The 23,332-nt window shown below is 36.5% G+C and overlaps 1 protein-coding gene across 2 annotated transcripts in view; it reads left to right on the forward strand.

Moving 5' to 3' along the window:
- Window positions 1–23,332, forward strand: part of RPS6KC1 (ribosomal protein S6 kinase C1) — a 206,394-nt gene that overhangs the window by 44,052 nt on the left and 139,010 nt on the right. For both annotated transcript variants that reach the window (XM_060091115.1, XM_060091116.1), the window contains exons 4-5: window positions 2,745–2,860; window positions 15,181–15,274. In XM_060091115.1, coding sequence (XP_059947098.1) covers window positions 2,745–2,860; window positions 15,181–15,274 — 210 coding nt within the window. The remainder of the gene's footprint in view (window positions 1–2,744; window positions 2,861–15,180; window positions 15,275–23,332) is intronic.

Genomic DNA, 23,332 nt, shown 5'->3' on the forward strand with positions numbered 1-23,332 from the left:
TGCTAATCTTTACTGGGTGTGGACTCTTTGAGGATGCTGATACAAGTTACAGATCTTTTCCCTAGAAAAACGTACCCGTGGACATATGCGTGGAGTTTTGTAGGATTGTTGTAACCCATCCATTAAGCATAGGGGGTTGTTTATGGACCCACTGTTAAAATTTCTTTTTCTTTCTTTCTTTTTTTGGCTGTGTCTGGTCTGGTGGCACGTGGGATCTTCATTGCGGCATGCAGGCTTCTCTCTAGTTGTGGCGTGCAGGTTTTCTCTTCTCTGGTTGTGGCGCGCAGGCTCCAGAGTGTGTGGGCTCTGTAGTTGTGGCACGCGTGTTCCAGAGCACACGTGCTCTGTAGTTTGTGGCACGTGTGCTCTCTAGTTGTGGCATGCGTGCTCAATAGTTATGATGCAGGGCTTAGTTGCCCTGCAGCACGTGGGATCTTAGTTCCCTGACCCAGAATTGATTGGAAGGCGGATTCTTTACCACTGGACCACCAGGGAAGTCCCTAAAATTTCTTATCAGTGAAAGATGACTATCTTCTAGGATAGAATGTTCCACTGTAAGATAGTTCTTTGTGTTAGAAAGTATTTCTATGTTTTTATTATTCACTCATACAGTCAACAAAAATATATTAGCATGTTCTGTATGCCAGACACTATGATGGTACTTGAAGATTTAAAGACACCATGATTGGTTTATTAAGTGCTTACTATGTGCCTGGTATGGAACTGCTCATTTTAAGTACATTGCTCATTTTCTCTGTTTTGTAAATTAGGAAATAATCTGCCTAAGATTTTATAGCTAGTGAATGATAGAGCAAGTAGTTTGAACCCAGGTCTAACTCTAAAACCATTTCTTTTAGTTATCATGAAGTAGACATTTCACCATAAGCATGAGACACATTGAGCTGAGGTATTTAGTGGTTCAGTTTCAAATTCTTGCTGTGGGTAGTATAACTAGGAATCTCTCTCTCTCTCTCTTTTTTATCTTTAGGTTGACAAGCATTTTTAATGTGATCATGCTACCTTGCTTATTTACATTCCATAGACTTTTAAAAACCTGTTCACTTTCTATAAAACATTGTTCACCATTTAAAGGTGATATCATGATTAAAATCAAAATGCTTGAACCTCAATCTGTTATTTTCCACAAAGTCTAATTATTATGTCAAGTTTTTTAGCTGGGATATAGTATAATCTTACTATAAGGGCTGTTTTTTTTTTTTTTTTTTTTTTTTTTGCTGTACGCGGGCCTCTCACTGTTGTGGCCTCTCCCGTTGTGGAGCACAGGCTCCGGACGCGCAGGCTCAGCGGCCATGGCTCACGGGCCCAGCCGCTCCGCGGCATGTGGGATCTTCCCGAACCAGGGCATGAACCCGTGTCCCCTGCATCGGCAGGCGGACTCTCAACCACTGCGCCACCAGGGAAGCCCCTAAGGGCTGGTTTTAAATTAAAGTATGTTGGATTAGATGTGACATTTCCTAGTTTAGAACATCTTTTTTGTAATTATGTGTTTTTACAATAGAGTTGAGCATTTTGAAACAGATTTCCCCATAAACAAGGGAGAGTAGAGAGTTGGCACAAATTTAGTTAGCACACCAAAATTTAATCATTAATTGTATTTCTGAGTGGGTGGCAAATAGAAGTGATATTTTAAAAAGTTAGTAAAAAATAAATTTCCTTACTTTATAGTTATATTAAATACTTATTGAGCTACTGCAAGAAGTGTGGCACTGCAAAAGTAACCTCTTTTCTCTTTGTACTCTCAGATGTAGTTTAATGCTTTGACTAAAGCAAGTGAGGGCTCTGTTTTAATCCATCTGTTTCTTTGTTTCCTCCCTTTCTTTCATTTGCTTCTTTGTAGTGATAACGGCAAAGAAGTTGACTTATTTCCAATAAGTTGTGGTGCCTATAACTAGGAATCTCTTTATACCTCAGCTTTCTATTAACATTTTGCAAAGCCACTGAAGTATGGGATGTGTTACTCTTTTGATTTTGTATTTTTTTGAACCTAAATTGCAATCAGTATGATACATGGCATGTGACAAATGCCAACCGGTAATCTTATCTGAGAGTAGTACAAAATGGTCATATTTGAAAATGTCTTATCAGCATTCAAACTGTATATATCATTAAAAAAAATTCTTTGAAAACCACCTTTCGATCACCTTGCAAACCAGAGCTCACTGTGCTGTGTGTGTTCTCTTTTTTCTCACAAGTGTGCTTTCATGTACACTGACAGCATCACACATGGAATTTGGCTTGAAAGTTTTTTGCTTCAAGCTGAGGTTTTTGACCCCACTGACATACAGATGTTCTCGTAATTTTCTCTCTTCAGCTCCGTTTATAAATCAAAAAAGAGTGGGAAAGGGAAAATTATATGAGTAATTACAGTATTAAACTACTATAGAAAACCATTTGAGTTCTTTATTAATTCTGCTTTCAACTTTAGTTTCAAATTACCAGCTTCTTAGTTTTTTATATTGACAGGCTTTAGATTATGACTGCATTATTTATTTACTAGTTGACACCTCTGCCTCTTGTTTTATCAGAAACATTATTTTCTTTTCTGGTGGGAGCACTACTGATTCCAACTGTAGAGACTAGATTTGACTTCAGAAAGTTGCCTGATAAGCAGAGCAAATAGGCAGTGATAGGCCTGCTGCTGCTTTCTAAATTGTGAACATAAACTAACATAAATCAGTGTTTGATCTTTCTTTCCTTAAGTGTTGATTCTTATTTAATTCTAGGACGGTTTGATGAAACTGTTATTGAAGAGAGGAGACAGTGTGCTGAAGATCTACTGCAATTCTCTGCCAATATTCCTGCTCTTTATAACAGTAAACAGCTTGAAGATTTTTTCAAGGTTTGGTGTTCTTTCTGGAATATTTCGTATTTTATTAAATGTCTTTGTTTTCTAATTTGTAGTAAAGCAAGATTCAAGTTGTTTTTAAAACAAAATGTCATTTACTTTTGAATTTCATTATTCACTAAAATAAGTAGAAGTTAATAGCTAAATAACAATGTCCATGGAATGTCTTCTGTTTCTCATGTAGAACTGTATATAATTTTCGATTCACAGATTTAAAAAAAAACGATGCTGAGGGTTTAGAGATGATCTAATTCACTCCATCATAATTGAAATACATGAAAATGTTTAAATATGATGAAACTCCAGTAGTTATCTTCACTTTTTGAGGTGTCTTTCAGTAGTAGGCTTCTTTTCTATTAGTCTATATTAAATTTGTTCTAATTAGACTAAGCTGTGTAAAGATAGAACAAAAATAGTCACCATACAACTTAAAGGGTAGTACAAGTTGTATTACCACAGATGTTTGGATAGTAGTGTTTTAAGTTTCTTGACATGTAATGCCTTCATTCTGAGTTCATTATCATTTTAAATAATAATTTTCTAGCTTATTTTGTATTGAACCTGTGCTAGTTGTCGGTTAATATCAATGTCTTTATTTATAATATTAATGTGTTTTCCTATTTCATTTAGCTCTCTAGAAAAAAGCTAGATGATTGTGCCATAATTATTTTTTCCCTTCTTTAACTAAAAATCTACTCAATTGTATATATGTCATTTCTTAGACCATATAGGCAGCAAGGTATATGAGGATCTTACAAAAGGATATACCAAAGGATCTACAAAAGGAATTTATTTTTTATGACCTATTTTAGTTTACTGAAGGAAGTTGATCATTTGAAAGATATTATAAACTTATGACTTAGAAATAGAAAGAGTAGTATAAAAGTTTGTAGTAACAATAAGATTCTTGCTGATTGACTTAATTGCTTAATTTTTCATTACTCTGTAAACACGGCTGAGATGATAAATTTGGCTTCTGCTCATGACCTAATGCAGATGTTTAGGATAAAAGGCCAAGTCAAATTGATACAGTATTTAGCTCTTTACTAAATACAGCTGTTTCTATGTGGCAGCGAATCTATGCTTCTAGAAAAAGGCAGCATTATTTATTATTATTTTTTAATTAATTTTCTTGGCTGCGTTGGGTCTTCGTTGCTGCACGTGGGCTTTCTCTAGTTGTGGTGAGCAGGGGCTACTCTTCATTGTGGTGTGCGGGCTTCTCATCGTGGTGGCTTCTCTTGCTGCGGAGCATGGGCTCTAGGCGCGCGGGCTTCAGTAGTTGTAGCACGCGGGCTCAGTAGTTGTAGCACGTGGGCTCAGTAATTGTAGCACATGGGCTCAGTAGTTGTGGCTCCCGGGCTCTAGTGCGCAGGCTCAGTAGTTGTGACACAGGGGCTTAGTTGCTCTGTGGCATGTGGGATCTTCCCGGACCAGGGCTCGAACCCGTGTCCCTGCATTGGCAGGTGGGTTTTTAACCACTGTGCCATCAGGGAAATCCCATGGCAGCATTATTAAGCAAGAAGAATATTGCTCTGTAGAAATTGTGAAAGGCAGTCTTGGAAATTAACACATGCCAAGGGCTAAAAAAGGGATATAGAGGTCAGATAATAGACTGAACAATTTAAATGAAAGCTAGCTGCTCATTCTATTTCTTTTGGGTCTGGGAATTCCTAATTGTAACTGTTGCTGGAAGACACTTATTTTTAGGCTTTGTGGAATGAGAAACAAAAGGAAAGGAAGAAAAGATCAGGCAGTTTAAGAGAAGTCAAGCTAGTCTTGGAAAATATTTGGAAATATCTTAAGCACTGTGCTTGGCAGGAGAGAGATACTGATTTGGTAATATCACAACAGTGATGCTTAGTTTCTTTACGTAGAGATCAGTAAATATGGTCTTTGAAGGTTATTTAGCTGCAGATAAACAATAACAACAGCAAAACTCACCATATTATCTTAAACAAGAAAAGGGTTTATTTGTCTCATACAACAAAGTTTCTTTTTCCACATATATATATTTTTTTAAATTCAGGTATAGTTGATTTACAACATTATATAGGTTTCAGGTGTACAACATAGTGATTCACAATTTTTAAAGGTTATACTCCATTTATAATTATTATAAAATATTGGCTACATTCCCTGTGTTGTACAGTATATCCTGGTAGCTTATTTATGTTATAGATAGTAGTTTGTACCTCTGAATCCCCTACTCCTATTTTGCTCCTCCCCCTTTTCCTCTCCCCAATCATAGTCACTGTTTCTCTCTATCCGAGTCTGTTTCTTTTTTGTTATATTCATCAGTTTGTTTTATTTTTTAGATTTCACATATAACTGATATCATACTGTATTTGTCTTCCTGTTTCTGAGTTATTTCACTAAACATAACACCCTCCGAGTCCATCCATGTTGTTGCAAATGGCAAAATTTCATCCTTTTTTTATGGCTGAGTAGTAATTCTATTGTATATATACACCACATCTTCTTTATCTGTTCATCTGTTGATGGACACTTAGGTTGCTTCTATATCTTGCCCATTGTAAATAACGCTACTCTGAACATTGGGGTGTGTATATCTTTTTTTTTAAACATCTTTGTTGGAGTATAATTGCTTTACAGTGTTGTGTTAGTTTCTGCTGTATAGCAAAGTGAATCAGCTATATGCATACTTATACCCCCATATCCCCTCCCTCTTGCGTCTTCCTCCCACCCTCCTTATCCCACCCCTCTAGGTGGTAGCAAAGCACTGAGCTGATTTCCCTGTGCCCTGCAGCTGCTTCCCACTAGCTACCTATTTTACATTTGGGAGTGTATATATGTCAGTGTTACTCTCTCAGTTTGTCCCAGCTTACCCTTCCCCCTCCCCGTGTCCTCAAGTCCATTCTCTATGTCTGTGTCTTTATTCCTGTCCTGCCCCTAGGTTCATCAGAACCATTTTTTTTAGATTCCATATATATGTGTTAGCATACGGTATTTGTCTTTCTCTTTCTGACTTACTTCACTCTGTATGACGGACTCTAGGTCCATCCACCTCACTACAGATCAAGACAGTATGGTACTGGCACAGAAACAGAAATATAGATCAATGGAACAGGATAGAAAGCCCAGAGATAAACCCACACACATATGGTCACCTTATCTTTGATAAAGGAGGCAAGAGTATACAATGGAGAAAAGACAGCCTCTTCAATAAGTGGTGCTGGGAAAACTGGACAGCTACATGTAAAAGAAAGAAATTAGAACACTTCCTAACACCATATACAAAAATAAACTCAAAATGGATTAAAGACCTAAATGTAAGGCCAGACACTATCAAACTCTTAGAGGAAAACATAGGCAGAACACTCTATGACATAAATCATATATCTTTTTGAATTATGTTTTTGTTTTTTTTTTGGATGTATTGGAACTGCTGGGTCATATGGTAGTTCTGTTTTTAGTTTTTCGAGAAACCTCTACACTGTTTTCTTCAGTTGCAGCACCAATTTACATTCCCATCAGCAGTGCACAGGGTTCCCTTTTTTCCACATCCTTGCCAACATTTATTATTTGTGGTCTTTTTGATGATAGCCATTCTAACAGGGTGAGGTGATGTCTCATTGTGGTTTTGATTTGCATTTCTCTCGTGATTTATGATGTTAAGCATCTTTTCATGTGCCTGTTGGCCATCTGTATGTCTTTGGGAAAATGTCTATTCAGGTCTTCTGCCCATTTTTTAATTGGGTTGACTGTTTTTTTGATGTTGAGTTGTATGAGCTCCTTATGTATTTTGGATATTAACCCCTTATTGGTCATATCATTTGCAAGTGTTTTCTCCCAGTCAGTAGGTTGTCTTCTCGTTTTGTTGATGGTTTGCTTTGCTATTCAAAAGCTTTTTAGTTTAATTAGGTCCCGTTTGTATATTTTTGCTTTTGTTTCCTTTGCCTTTGGAAATGGATCCAAAAAAATATTGCTATGATTTATGTTAAAGAATGTTCCACCTGTGTATTCTTCTATGAGTTTTATATTTTCCAGTCTAACATTTAAGTCTTTAATCCATTTTGAGTTTATTTTTGTATATGATGTGAGAAAATGTTCTAATTTCATTTCATATAGAAAACATATATCAGATAGATATTGAGCAGTGGAATTGCTGAGTCTTATGGTAAGTTTATGTTTTTAAAAAACTGCCAAACTGTTTTCCAAAGTGACTTCACCATTTTACATTCCCCAGCAATGTATGAAGGCTCTGGTTCTTTTACAGCCTCACCAGCACTTGGTATTGTGTGTTTTAAAAAATATAACTATCTGTATAATGATGTCTCACTGTAGTATTAATTTCAATTTCGTAACCTCACCAACACTTGGTATTGTGTGATTTTTTTTTTTCTTTGATTTACTTTTGGCTGTGTTGGGTCTTCGTTGATAGGTGCGGGCTTTCTCTAGTTGTAGTGAGCGGGGGCTACTCTTCGTTGTGATGCGTGGGCTCTAGGGCGCGCAGGCTTCAGTAGTTGTGGCACCCAGGCTTAGTTGCTCCGTGGCATGTGGGATCTTGCCAGAGCAGGGATCAAACCCGTGCCCCCTGCATTGACAGGCAGAGTTCCAAATGTAATTTGGATACATGTTCTTTATTAGATACGTGATTTGCAAATATTTTTTCTGAATGTATGGCTTGTCTTTTCATTTTCTTAATGGTGTCATTTGATGTGCAAAAGTTTTTAGTTTTGATGAAGTATAATTTACCATTTTTTTTCTTTTCTGAATCATGCTTTTGTTGTCATATCTAAGACCTCTTTGATTAACCCAAAGTCAAGAGAATTTTCTCCTACATTCCTTTCTGGAGGTCTGTGATCCATTTTCAGTTAATTTTTGTGTATAGTGTGAAGTAACAGTCTAAATTAATCTTTTGGCACTTGAATATCAAATAGTCCCAGCACTGTTTGTTGAAAAGACTATCCTTTCCCTATTGAAGTATGTTGGCACTGTTGCTGAAAAAGAATTGACTATACATGTAACGCTTTATTTCTGGACTTTTGACATCTTCTGTTGATCTATGTGCCTGTTCTTTTACCAGTATGTACTCTCTTGATTACTGTAGCTTTATAATATGTTTTGAAATCAAAACCTGTAAGTTTTCCCACTTTATTTGTATTTTTCAAAGATGTTATGGCAATTTTGATTCCTTTGAATTTTCATAAAATGTTTTAGTATCAGCTTGTCCATATCAACAGAAAATTCTGATGAAATTTTGATTGGAATTGTATTAAATCTGTAGTTCAGTTTGGGGAGAATTGTTATCTTAACGATATTGTCTTCTAATCTATGAACATGAAATAACTCACCATTTCATTTATTTGTGTTCTTTAATTTGTCTCAGCAATGTTTTGCCATTTTCAGGTATAAGTCTGGCACTTCTTTTGTTAAATTTATTACTAAATATTTTATTCTTTTGTTGCTATTATGAATGGAATTGTATTTTTTTCATTTAGCATTATACTTTAAAGGTTTATCCATGTTATAGCCAGTATCCATACTTCATTCCTTTTTTTATACTTCTTATAATATTCCTTTGTATGGATCCATGGATATACCAAATTTTGTTTATCCATTCATCAGTTGATGTACATATAGGTTGTCTTCTCCTTTTGACTATTATGAATGATGCTGTTATGAATACTGGCATATAAGTTTTTGTGTGGACATATTTTTTCATTTCTCTTAGGTATATACCTAGGAGCGGAATTGACGTGGGAAGATTTTAAATTTCTAATTCAGTTCATTTTCTTGTTGTAGGTCTATTCTAATTTTCTCTTTCTTCTTGAATCAGCTTGTTAACTTGTATCTTCCTAGGAGTTTTCATCTAAATTCTATAATTTGTTCATAGTGTTCCTTACAATGTTTTAAATTTCTATAGGTATGGTAGTGATGTCCCCTCTTTCATTCATGATTTTGGTAATTTGTGTCTTATCTATTTTTTCTTGACCTGTCTAGCTAAAAGTTTGATATTTTTGTTGATCTTTTCAAAGGATCAACTTGGTTTCATTGATTTCTTTTCTCTATTTTTCTATTTCATTTCACTGATTTCTGTTCTAAACTCTGTTTCCTTCCTTTCGCATGCTTTGGGTTTACTTTGCTCTTTATCTAATTCTTTAATTCCTTAAATTTGAAGCTTAAGTTATTGACTTGAGATGGTTCTTCTTGTCTAACATAGGCATTTACAGCTATAAATTTTCTTCTTAGCATTGTTTGAGCCTCATCTCATAAATTTTTGTTTTATTTTCACTTTTATTCAGTTCAAAGTCTTTTCTGATTACTTTTATGATTTTTCTGTTGACCCATTGGTTATTTGGAAACATGTTCTTTAATTTCCAAATATTTGTGGATTTCTGAAAGTTTCATCTGTTGTTGATTTCTAATTTTGTTTTCTTGTGGTTGTGGTCAGAAAATATACATTGTGGACTTCCCTGGTGGCTCAGTGGTTAAGAATCTGCCTGCCAATGCAAGGGACACGGGTTCGAGCTCTGGTCTGGGAAGATCCCACATGCCACGGAGCAACCAAGCCCGTGCGCCACAACTACTGAGCCTGCGCTCTAGAGCCCACGAGCCACAGCTACTGAGCCCACATGCCACAACTACTGAAGCCCACGTGCCTAGAGCCCGTGCTCCACACCAAGAGAAGCCACCACAATGAGAAGTCTGTGCACCACAACGAAGAGTAGCCCCCACTCACCACAACTAGAGAAAGCCCATGCGTAACAGTGAAGACTCAGCACAGCCAAAAATAAATAAATAAATTTATAAAAAGAAAAAAAAGAAAATATACATTGTATGATTTCATTGCTTTAAAATTTACTGAGACCTGATTTATTTCCTAGCAACATTGAAAGGATCATATATTTTGTTGTCAGGTGGAGTTTTATGTAAATATCTGTTAATTCAAGTTACTTGATAGTGTTGTCTTCTTTATCCTTGCTAATTTTCTGTCTAGTTGTTCTAGTAATTATTGAGATTGAAGTATTGAAGTCTCTAATTATTATCATTGAATTTTCTATTTTTCTTCTCAATTATGTTAATTTTTACTTTATTTTGGGGCTTTTTTGGCATAGAATGGTTGTATCTTCCTGATGAATTGATTTTCTCAACCTTATGAAATGCCCCTCTTTCTAGTAATATTTATTGTCTTAAAGTCTGTTTTTTGTGATTTTAATCTAGGCACTCTAGGTTTCTTACAGTTGCATGGTACCTTTCTTTTATTCTTTTGCTTTCAGTCTGTTTGTATTATTGAATCTAAAGGGTACTCTTATGTGCACTATATATAGTTTAATCCTGTTTTTAAATTCAGTCTGCAAATTGCTGTTGTTGATTGTGGTATTTAGTCCTTTTTTTTTTTTTTTTTTTTTTTTTTTGCGGTATGCGGGCCTCTCACTGTTGTGGCCTCCCCCGTTGCGGAGCACAGGCTCCGGACGCGCAGGCTCCGGACACGCAGGCTCAGCGGCCATGGCTCACGGGCCCAGCCGCTCCGCGGCATATGGGATCCTCCCAGACCGGGGCACGAACCCGTATCCCCTGCATCGGCAGGCGGACTCTCAACCACTTGCGCCACCAGGGAGGCCCTGTTTAGTCCTTTTATATTTAATTATTGATAAGCTTGAATTTTTGTCTTCCATTTTGCTATTTGTTATATGTCTCATACTTTTTGTTCTTTGTTTTTCTACTTTATACCACCTTTTGTATTAAATAGGTATTGTTTATTATACCACTTAAATTCTTTTTTTTAGGTGTGTGTTTTTAAAAGTTATATTCTTACTGTTTGCTCTAGGGATTAAAATATGCACTTTAGGTTATGACAATTTACTTGAGAAGAATACTAACTTAATTCCAGTAAAATATAGAAAGTTTGCTCCATAGAGCTCTATTTACTCCTTTTATGTTATATTATCGTATACCTGAAATGTAAACTGAACAATATAGTGTTATGATGTCTTTTCAAGAGTTAAGGGAGGAAAAGAGAAGAACATATATTTATGTAGTCTTTTTATTTACCCTAATGTTTCCTTTTTTTTGGTGTTCTTTATGTGTTCAGGTGGATTTGAATTACCACATGTTGTCATTTCCTTTCATCTTGAAGGATTGTAGTTTCTTTTTTTGTGCAAGGCAGGTTTGCTAGCAATAGAGTCTCCCAGTCCTTGTCTGGAAATGTTTTTATTTACTCATCATTTTAAAAGAATAGTTTGCTGGATGTATAGAATTATTGATTGACACTTCTTTTGAACAGTTTGAATTTATCATTCCTCTGTCTTTTGTCCTTTATTTTTATTATTATTATTTTTTGCGGTATGCGGGCCTCTCACTGTTCTGGCCTCTCCCATTGCGGAGCACAGGCTCTGGACGTGCAGGCTCAGCGGCCATGGCTCACGGGCCCAGCCGCTCTGCGGCATATGGGATCTTCCCGGACTGGGGCAACCTGCATCGGCAGGCGGACTCTCAACCACTGTGCCACCAGGGAAGCCCCCTTTATTGTTTTTTTATGTGAAGTCAGCTGTTAATTATAGTGTAGTTCCACTGTATAAGTCTTTTACCATTGCTTCTTTCTGAATTTAGCCTTTGTCTTTCAACAGTGACTAGCTGTTGATCTGTTTCTGTTTATTTTATTTTGGGTTTAATTTATCTTCTTGTGTTTGTAGATTAATATTTTTGTCAAATTTTGGAAGTTTTCTGCCCTCACCTCTTCAAATATTTTTTTTCAGCCCTTTTTCCTCTCTCATGTGTGGTACTCCTATTACATGTAAGTTGGTATGCTTGATATTATCCCACAGCTCTCCCTGGTTCTCTGTTATTATTCAGTTTTTTTCTTATGATGTTCATATTGGATAGTTTCTGTTGATCTTCAAATTCATTGGTTATTCTTCTTTCTCAAATGTATTGTTGAACTTCTCTAGTGAATTTAAAATTTTGTTACTATACTTTTCAACTCTAGGATTTTCATCTGGTTCTTTTTTTCTTAAAATTGAGATTAATTCACATTACATAAAATGCACCAATTAAGGCATACAGTTCAGTGTTTTTTAGTTGGTTCACAAGGTCATGCAACCATTATTACTATCTAATTTCAGAACATTTTTATCACCCCAAAAGAAATGTTATACCCGTTAGCATTCGCCCCTCCTACCCCACTTGCCCCAACCCCTAGCAAACACTAATTTACTTTCTGTTTTGATGGATTTGCCTGTTCTGGACATGAATGGAATCATACAGTATGCGGCCTTTTGCATCTGACTTGTTTCACATAGCTTAATGTTTTCAAGGTTCATCTGTGTTGTAGCATGTATCAGTACTTAAGTCCTTTTGATGGCTGAATAATATTCCATTAAGTGGATATGAATATACCACATTCTGTGTATCCGTTCATCATCACACTTTACTCTTTCTTTGTATGTCTCATAATTTTGTTGTTGAGCACAGAAAAATTTGGATAATATAGCAACTCTGTGTTCTAATTTTTCCCCCTGAGGGTTGTTGCCATTGTTTTATTAGTGTGTTCAGTAACATGTCTGTACTAAATCTGTGTAGTCTGTATGGTGTACAGTGTGTGACTGCTAATATCTCTGCTTAGCTTAAAATCTTTATTGTATTTTTAAACCTGGCTAGGTGCCTTGTGTAAGCATAGCTTGGGTCAGCCAGTGATTGGCCTTTGCTTGTACACTTTGTTTCATTATATGCTTCTCCCTTACGCTGATGATTCTTTGTGTGTTTTCAAGGTTCAAGCAGTTTTAAAGTTTGCCCTGGCTTTTGTTTTCCTTTGGGATCTCTTGCATTTCTCTGCATGCGCACCCTCTCATGGTTTACCAGGGATTTGCAGATAGCTTGATCCGTCTCTGGTTTTTCCTGCATGGATAGGTAGAGAACTTATTAAGAACCCTTATGGCCATGTTATTTTTTGGATCTTCTTGCTAAATGTCTGGCTAATGTGCTGGTCCTTTACTTACTACAACTTCATGCTTGCTGAGCCACTGTTCTTGCCATTTCTTTGGCACTAAGATTGCTACTATTATTGGTAACGCTTTGTTTTTGGGGGGGGGACTTTTTTCTGTGCTTAAGTCTAAATCATGCCAGCCTCTTCTGCAGGTGAATCTACTTGTTTTTAAGGCTTGTCTTCCCTTGTATAATTACCATGGCAACCCAGCTGGGAGGGAATATGGGAACAAGCTCAGGCAAGAATGCCACAGACCCCCACAGTTCTCACCCGGGCTTCTGTGGTTTTATGAGTAGCCACTTATTCATTTGCTTTATGTTTTTGGTTAGTTTCCAGAGCTCTGAAATGTAAAATTGTTTTGACAGTTTTCTCTAGTTTCATCATTGCCTTTTGGGGGGCATTTGCTGATTTACCACCATATTTGGATGTTCCAGCATATCTGAACTCCTTCCCCCCCAGACTGACTCTTCATTAATCAAAACCTTTGAGATGCTGTCTAATAAGAGTTTCTTTTTACTGCATACTCAGAAACACTAAAAGGTTAATGTTTTTGAGCTAGAGATTTAAAGTAGAATTGTGTCATATTTTCCTACTACTTCCCTTAAGTTCCTCTAGAACAGTTTTTATTATTTTGTTTCATTAAAGATTTATTCTTTATTATCTATTTTGTATAATATTGTTTATTAAATTAGGTAAGTAAAATTTCTATAGGATTATGAGCTAAAACATTTCTTGCATTCTTCAGTATTTTGTTTTTATCTTATGAGCGAATCTTGTATCAGCTAGTAATAACAAATAAAAATTTGAGTGCTTATTACATTGTTCTAAACACTTTACATCTGTGAAATCTTTTAGTCCTAACAACTCTTTGAGTTAGTTATGTAGATATTATTTCCATTTTTATAGGTAGGTAACTTAAAGTCACATACCTGGTAGTGGAAGAGGTATTTAATAGTTGAAAGGCACTTTCTACTATGTGAGATTATACCTAAAATCAAATTTGCCTATTAAAATTCTCAGGAATACTTTTACATTTTCTTAGGGTTTGGTTTGAATATTGTTTAAAGGATGGCTTAGTCTAGAATAGATACTCTTCTTTTTGGAGAAAAATTCAGTTACAATCTGTGATTTGAATATTTTAATAAAAAAATAGAATAATGTGATAAGAATTCTTCTAAAAATAATTGATTTCAAAGTTTCAGTTCACTTAAAACTCAGGGAAGTAAAATTTGTTAATTTGAGAGGGACCATTTCAAATTTCTCTTCCTTAAAGATGAACTGGCAGGGAGACTTGATTAGGTAAAGATAGTTGTTAGGGGCAGGGGAAGGATAGTTGTTGAGTTTTTTGTGCTGACACAGAGAGGAAATAGGGGTCTTGTATTTCTCTTGGGTTTTGTTATCCTGGTAATAGTGTTTGGGGGTATAGAACTGTTGGTGGAAGGTAAAAAGAAATACGTTAAAGAGCAGAAGAGCTATTATTTTAATTAGTTGTAGTTATTTAAGGGTTATAAACCTTTATATATGTGATTGGAGCATTCAGTCCATAAAGCCACAGCACAAAATCACACCACACCACTTGCCTGATAGAGCATTCTCTAGTTGCACGCAGAGTAAGAGAAAATAATCTTTTCAGGCCTGAATTTTCAAACTTAAATATAGAAATAAAATGATGGTCACATGGATAAATCAGTTTTATATTTATTAAAAATGTATCTTTAATAAAATATCTTAACTTTATTTAGTCTTATGTACATTGCATTCAAATGATTCTCGAATATAAGGCACTTCTCGGATCACTTGAGGTGCTGTGTTGTATGTTGTAGTTTTTAATCTGGTAAAATTAAATGACTTCCTAATGGAGTCCATCATTTATCATTAATTAGAAAGACTAGTGACTACTAAGGATACTGAGTAATACCCACCACTTTAGCTGGTGGGCTTTTTCTTTTTCTGCATTTTTTCTAATGAGTACTTTTGGTAGATTTAAAATAACATGCTTTTATAAAAAGCCACACATTATTAAAAACATTGTAAAATTCTTGTTGAATTTTTAAATAATAGGCTATGTTTTAGAACAATTTAGGTTTACAGAAAAATTATGCAGAAAGTATAGAGTTTTCCCATAGATTCCCTTTTCTCCCTCACAGTTTCCCCTATTATTAACATCTTTCCTTGGTGTGGTACATTTGTTACATTTGATGAACCAATATTGATATTCCTACTGATTTTTTAAAAGCAGTTATAATCTAGTTTAATAGATGAACATTTTTGTAATTCTTTTACATAGATGAGATAACCATTGTTCTCATTACTGATTTTTTAAAATACTCATACTGACAATGAAGCACAGTTACTTTGGTCTTTTTAGGGTGGAATAATCAATGATGGATCTGAATTGATTGGTCCCGTTGAAGCTTATTCGGATTCCCTCACTGATAGCTTTCCTGAATGTACTACAGAAGGTAAGAGATATAAATTTTTTTTTCATTTCAGTGGTTTTGATTGTGACAGACTATAAATCATAGTTACATTGCCAAAATTAGGTGGATATAGGAATTTGAGAGTATTTCACTAATTCTAAGATACTTTTTTTCCTCATGTTTTTTTTTTTTTTTTTTTTTTTGCTGTACGCGGGCCTCTCACTGTTGTGGCCTCTCCCGTTGCGGAGCACAGGCTCCGGACGCGCAGGCTCAGCGGCCATGGCTCACGGGCCCAGCCGCTCCGCGGCATATGGGATCCTCCCAGACCGGGGCACGAACCCGTATCCCCTGCATCGGCAGGCGGACTCTGAACCACTGCGCCACCAGGGAGGCCCTTTCCTCATGTTTTAACATCACTGATACTGAGTACATAATACTGGGTTGATGATATCTTACATTTAATAGACAGCTTTTTTCTTTCTTAGTGATATATAAAATAATGATTTGTCCTGTAATTAATGGCTTCTTAGATTTGATGAAATGTGGTATAATGAGTGTTCAGAATTTGTGTTGTCTAGTATAAGAATGCCTTGCTAAAGTTTATTTAGCAGCATCTGACTATCAGACAATTAATTTCAAGACTGGCTTTAAAAGTTTAGTCATGTACCAGAAAGAATAAATCTAAGGCAGTTATAGTGTTTTTGATATATTTTATAATAACATGAGTCTAAACCAAAGCAATTTTTGTACTTTTAATCACTTTAATTCAAGAATGCTTAATCTCGTTTTATTCCTCTATTAAGCCATCTTTGAATTTTTATGAAGATTTAAAATACATATTTTGGTCTTTGAATTTCCTTAGCTAGTTTTCTTCCAGAAAATATTTTGGAATTAAAAAAGAGAGAGACTTAGGGACAGGGTGGGGAGAGTCTTTAAAAATAGGTAATTAGATTTGTTTGAGATGGCTTAGGTTTGGTTTATATAAAAGAAAAATCATAGACTAGATAATATTTCTTGATCTCTTTCATGAGTAAGAATTTATGGTAGAGGAGAATGGTGTATGACTCTAACATGGGAGGTAGCCATGATCTCATTGTAGTGATGTTTTTGTGGGGATGTATACTGATGTCATACAGTGACAGACACATTGACATAGATCTATTGCAGTAATTCCCATCATGTTTTGGTAGGAACAACAAGTTCCCATCCACTGTGTGGGCTGATGCACTTAAAATTTATTTTTCTTTTGGTGGTACCACATTGAGAAGTGATTAGCTTTTCTTATTTTTCATGGTGGCTCGCATTGACTTAAAAGCACAGTCCATTAACTTACACCTACTGTTCTGTGAAATGTATGGGGGACCTTAGGCCCAGGGGTCTCCCTTGGGTCCTCAGTATCTTTGACTCAATTCTGAATCAGCTAAGGTCATAGAAGAACATTGTTGATAGTAATTTTATTTTATAGTCCATCAGGTTTGTTGGGAAAAAAAAATCTATTCTCCACGACCTATTTTGATCTGAGATCCTTGCTAGGCTTTGGAAAATCTAATCACTGCTTGAGATCCTAAGGTGACTCTGTTTCTAGAACTAGTTTCCTTGGAGGGTGACTTTTCTGGGATAACCTGATCTGGGTGTTGCCTCAGAGCTACACTCCTACTCCTGAGAAAGAGGGAGAGAGCATTTTCTGCCTGTACATGTGCTGATTTGGTGATGTCCAAGAGAGGACAAGTAGGAGAGTTAGAAAGATTTGTGGGAGAGTATTCAGTGAGGAGTACAGTTCTTGAAAATTACAGAATGTTTCTTTTCTCTCTTTTTTTTTTTTTTGCGGTACGTGGGCCTCTCATTGTTGTGGCCTCTCCTGTTGTGGAGCACAGGCTCCGGACGCGCAGGCTCAGCGGCCATGGCTCACGGGCCCAGCCGCTCCATGGCATGTGGGATCTTCCTGGACCGGGGCACGAACCCGTGTCCCCTGCATCGGCAGGCAGACTCTCAACCACTGTGCCACCAGGGAAGCCCTCTCTTTGTTTTTTGATACAGAAATTGAAGGGTATTTGATTTGGGGATGGTTATATTCTTTGATATCCTTGATAAGTCTTTATTACCTAGGTAGGAGTCAACCATGGTGAGAGAAGGGTGTCCCAGAAGCCTATTTGAGTATAAGGTAATCAGGGATGTGAGTGGTGCAGAGGTCTTTTGCCTTAGTTTAGGAGAGAAGGGGAGGAGCATTATTATTAGGATGACTTTCCTTGGGATGGTGTTGTAAAATGTGGAAGCTGTTTGGAATAAAAAGGTATTGATATTAAAGGAGATAAAACCTAAGGTAGATTATAGCTCTAACTTTATAAGCTAGGGTGAGCTTATAATTTATTGTCCAAACTGAGAAACTTCTGAGAATTAAAGAAGATGCTACTGTACTTATTGTACGCCAAGACAACAAGCATAAACCAACAAGCTAGGCAAACTGGGTGAATGGGCCACCCTACCTACAGCAGAGGTAGAGTATATTTGTTTCAGGGTTTATCTTTGACGTTTCAAAAAGATGAGTTTTCCTTGGAAGCAGTTATCATTTAGGAATATGCTTTTATGAAGGAAATTGGGGGCAACATTTCTGTTAAAAACACAGAAAAAGACTTAATGGTACCTAAAAGTAATACTTAAATTTTATCCTTTCAGTGCATAGTTTAGTTTTCTAACTATATTACCATCTCTAAAACACACTGTGATCCTTGAAGAATGAAAAACATGGAACTGGAAATGCTGTTAATGTTTATGTTTTTTACCCCCTCCCTTTAAAAGCCTCTGTGCCTGGCTAATTAATCCTGCTGAAAGATACCTGTTGACAAATACAGCTTGGAGTGTCAGACAACTTGCAAATTCATTGTTATTTGAGAGGAAAAATGACTTTTATTTTTTTAAATTATTATTATTTTTAATGTTACCAAGATTTTTTTTATTTTTTTATTTTTTATTTTTTGCTTTATAACAAATTAAATCAGTTATACATATACATATGTTCCCATATCCCCTCCCTTTTGCGTCTCCCTCCCACCCTCCCTATCCCACCCCTCCAGGCGGTCACAAAGCACCGAGCTGATCTCCCTGTGCTCTGCGGCTGCTTCCCACTAGCTATCTACCTTACGTTTGGTAGTGTATATATGTCCATGCCGCTCTTTCACTTTGTCACAGCTTACCCTTCCCCCTCCCAATATCCTCAAGTCCATTCTCTAGTAGGTCTGTGTCTTTATTCCTGTCTTACCCCTATGTTCTTCATGACATTTTTTTTTCTTAAATTCCATATATATGTGTCAGCATACAGTATTTGTCTTTCTCTTTCTGACTTACTTCACTCTGTATGACAGACTCTAGGTCCATCCACCTCATTACAAATAGCTCAATTTCATTTCTTTTTATGGCTGAGTAATATTCCATTGTATATATGTGCCACATCTTCTTTACCCATTCATCCGACAATGGACACTTAGGTTGTTTCCATCTCCGGGCTATTGTAGATAGGGCTGCTATGAACATTTTGGTACATGTCTCTTTTTGAATTATGGTTTTCTCAGGGTATATGCCCAGTAGTGGGATTGCTGGGTCATATGGTAGTTCTATTTGTAGTTTTTTAAGGAACCTCCATACCGTTCTCCATAGTGGCTGTACCAATTCACATTCCCACCAGCAGTGCAAGAGTGTTCCCTTTTTTCCACACCCTCTCCAGCATTTATTGTTTCTAGATTTTTTGATGATGGCCATTCTGACTGGTGTGAGATGATATCTCATTGTAGTTTTGATTTGCATTTCTCTAATGAGTAAAGATGTTGAGCATCCTTTCATGTGTTTGTTGGCAGTCTGTATATCTTCTGTGGAGAAATGTCTATTTAGGTCTTCTGCCCATTTTTGGATTGGGTTGTTTGTTTTTTTGTTATTGAGCTGCCTGAGCTGCTTATAAATTTTGGAGATTAATCCTTTGTCAGTTGCTTCATTGGCAAATATTTTCTCCCATTCTGAGGGTTGTCTTTTGGTCTTGTTTATGGTTTCCTTTGCTGTACAAAAGCTTTGAAGTTTCATTAGGTCCCATGTGTTTATTTTTGTCTTTATTTCCATTTCTCTAGGAGGTGGGTCAAAAAGGATCTTGCTGTGATTTATGTCACAGAGTGTTCTGCCTATGTTTTCCTCTAAGAGTTTGATAGTTTCTGGCCTTACATTTAGGTCTTTAATCCATTTTGAGCTTATTTTTGTGTATGGTGTTAGGGAGTGATCTAATCTCATACTTTTACATGTCCCTATCCAGTTTTCCCAGCACCACTTATTGAAGAGACTGTCCTTTCTCCACTGTACATTCCTGCCTCCTTTATCAAAGATAAGGTGACCATATGTCCGTGGGTTTATCTCTGGGCTTTCTATCCTGTTCCATTGATCTATCTTTCTGTTTTTGTGCCAGTACCATACTGTCTTGATTACTGTAGCTTTGTAGTATAGTCTGAAGTCAGGGAGCCTGATTCCTCCAGCTCCATTTTTCGTTCTCAAGATTGCTTTGGCTATTCGGGGTCTTTTGTGTTTCCATACAAATTGTGAAATTTTTTGCTCTAGTTCTGTGAAAAATGCCAGTGGTAGTTTGATAGGGATTGCATTGAATCTGTAGATTGCTTTGGGTAGTAGAGTCATTTTCACAATGTTGATTCTTCCAATCCAAGAACATGGTACATCTCTCCATCTATTTGTATCATCTTTAATTTCTTTCATCAGTGTCTTATAATTTTCTGCATACAGGTCTTTTGTCTCCTTAGGTAGGTTTATTCCTAGATATTTTATTCTTTTTGTTGCAATGGTAAATGGGAGTGTTTCCTTGATTTCACTTTCAGATTTTTCATCATTAGTATATAGGAATGCCAGAGATTTCTGTGCATTAATTTTGTATCCTGCAACTTTACCAAATTCATTGATTAGCTCTAGTAGTTTTCTGGTAGCAACTTTAGGATTCTCTATGTATAGTATCATGTCATCTGCAAACAGTGACAGCTTTACTTCTTCTTTTCCAATTTGGATTCCTTTTATTTCCTTTTCTTCTCTGATTGCTGTGGCTAAAACTTCCAAAACTATGTTGAATAAGAGTGGTGAGAGTGGGCAACCTTGTCTTGTTCCTGATCTTAGTGGAAATGGTTTCAGTTTTTCACCATTGAAGACGATGCTGGCTGTGGGTTTGTCATATATGGCCTTTAGTATGTTGAGGAAAGTTCCCTGTATGCCTACTTTCTGCAGGGTTTTTATCATAAATGGGTGTTGAATTTTGTCGAAAGCTTTCTCTGCATCTATTGAGATGATCATATGGTTTTTCTCCTTCAATTTGTTAATATGGTGTATCACGTTGATTGATTTGCGTATATTGAAGAATCCTTGCATTCCTGGAATAAACCCCACTTGATCATGGTGTATGATCCTTTTAATGTGCTGTTGGATTCTGTTTGCTAGTATTTTGTTGAGGATTTTTGCATCTATGTTCATCAGTGATATTGGCCTGTAGTTTTCTTTCTTTGTGACATCCTTGTCTGGTTTTGGTATCAAGGTGATGGTGGTCTCGTAGAATGAGTTTGGGAGTGTTCCCCCCATTGCTATATTTTGGAAGAGTTTGAGAAGGATAGGTGTTAGCTCTTCTCTAAATGCTTGATAGAATTCACCTGTGAAGCCATCTGGTCCTGGGCTTTTGTTTGTTGGAAGATTTTTTATCACAGTTTCAATTTCAGTGCTTGTGATTGGTCTGTTCATATTTTCTATTTCTTCCTGATTCAGTCTTGGCAGGTTGTGCATTTCTAAGAATTTGTCCATTTCTTCCAGGTTATCCATTTTATTGGCATAGAGTTGCTTGTAGTAATCTCTCATGATCTTTTGTATTTCTGCAGTGTCAGTTGTTACTTCTCCTTTTTCATTTCTAATTCTATTGATTTGAGTCTTCTCCCTTTTTTTCTTGATGAGTCTGGCTAATGGTTTATCAATTTTGTTTATCTTTTCAAAGAACCAGCTTTTAGTTTTATTGATCTTTGCTATCGTTTCCTTCATTTCTTTTTCATTTATTTCTGATCTGATTTTTATGATTTCTTTCCTTCTGCTAACTTTGGGATGTTTTTGTTCTTCTTTCTCTAATTGCTTTAGGTGCAAGGTTAGGTTGTTTATTCGCGATGTTTCCTGTTTCTTAAGGTGGGATTGTATTGCTATAAACTTCCCTCTTAGAACTGCTTTTGCTGCATCCCATAGGTTTTGGGTCGTCGTGTCTCCATTGTCATTTGTTTCTAGGTATTTTTAAATTTCCTCTTTGATTTCTTCAGTGATCACTTCGTTATTAAGTAGTGTATTGCTTAGCCTCCATGTGTTTGTATTTTTTACAGCTCTTTTCCTGTAATTGATATCTAGTCTCATAGCATTGTGGTCAGAAAAGATACTTGATACAATTCCAATTTTCTTAAATTTACCAAGGCTTGATTTGTGACCCAAGATATGATCTATCCTGGAGAATGTTCCATGAGCACTTGAGAAAAATGTGTATTCTGTTGTTTTTGGATGGAATGTCCTATAAATATCAATTAAGTCCATCTTGTTTAATGTATCATTTAAAGCTTGTGTTTCCTTATTTATTTTCATTTTGGATGATCTGTCCATTGGTGAAAGTGGGGTGTTAAAGTCCCCTACTATGATTGTGTTACTGTCGATTTCTCCTTTTATGGCTGTTAGTATTTGCCTTATGTATTGAGGTGCTCCTATGTTTGGTGCATAAATATTTACAATTGTTATATCTTCTTCTTGGATCGATCCCTTGATCATTATGTAGTGTCCTTCTTTGTCTCTTCTAGTAGTCTTTATTTTAAAGTCTATTTTGTCTGATATGAGAATTGCTACTCCAGCTTTCTTTTGGTTTCCATTTGCATGGAATATCTTTTTCCATCCCCTTACTTTCAGTCTGTATGTGTCTCTAGGTCTGAAGTGGGTCTCTTGTAGACAGCATATATATGGGTCTTGTTTTTGTATCCATTCAGCCAATCTGTGTCTTTTGGTGGGAGCATTTAGTCCATTTACATTTAAGGTAATTATCGATATGTATGTTCCTATTCCCATTTTCTTAATTGTTTTGGGTTTGTTATTGTAGGTCTTTTCCTTCTGTTGTGTTTCTTGCCTAGAGAAGTTCCTTTAGCATTTGTTGTAAAGCTGGTTTGGTGGTGCTGAACTCTCTCAGCTTTTGCTTGTCTGTAAAGGTTTTAATTTCTCCATCAAATCTGAATGAGATCCTTGCTGGGTAGAGTAATCTTGGTTGCAGGTTTTTCTCTTTCATCACTTTAATTATGTCCTGCCACTCCCTTCTGGCTTGTAGAGTTTCTGCTGAGAGATCAGCTGTTATCCTGATGGGGATTCCCTTGTGTGTTATTTGTTGTTTTTGCCTTGCTGCTTTTAATATGATTTCTTTGTGTTTAATTTTTGACAGTTTGATTAATATGTGTCTTGGCATATTTCTCCTTGGATTTATTCTGTATGGGACTCTCTGTGCCTCCTGGACTTGATTAACTATTTCCTTTCCCATATTAGGGAAGTTTTCAACTATAATCTCTTCAAATATTTTCTCAGTCCCTTTCTTTTTCTCTTCTTCTTCTGGAACCCCTATAATTCGAATGTTGGTGCGTTTAATGTTGTCCCAGAGGTCTCTGAGACTGTCCTCTGTTCTTTTCATTCTTTTTTCTTTATTTTGCTGTGCAGCAGTTATTTCCACTATTTTATCTTCCACCTCACTTATCCGTTCTTCTGCCTCAGTTATTCTGCTATTGATCCCATCTAGAGTATTTTTTATTTCATTTATTGTGGTTTTTTTTTTGTTTTGTTTTGTTTTGTTTTTTTTTTTGCGGTATGCGGGCCTCTCACTGTTGTGGCCTCTCCCATTGCGGAGCGCAGGCTCCGGACGCGCAGGCTCAGCGGCCATGGCTCACGGGCCCAGCCGCTCCGCGGCATGTGGGATCTTCCCAGACCAGGGCACGAACCCGTGTCCCCTGCATCGGCAGGCGGATTCTCAACCACTGCGCCACCAGGGAAGCCCCATTTATTGTGTTTTTAATCGATGCTTGA

Source organism: Mesoplodon densirostris, chromosome 2, assembly GCF_025265405.1.
Source record: "Mesoplodon densirostris isolate mMesDen1 chromosome 2, mMesDen1 primary haplotype, whole genome shotgun sequence".
NCBI lineage: Eukaryota > Metazoa > Chordata > Mammalia > Artiodactyla > Ziphiidae > Mesoplodon > Mesoplodon densirostris.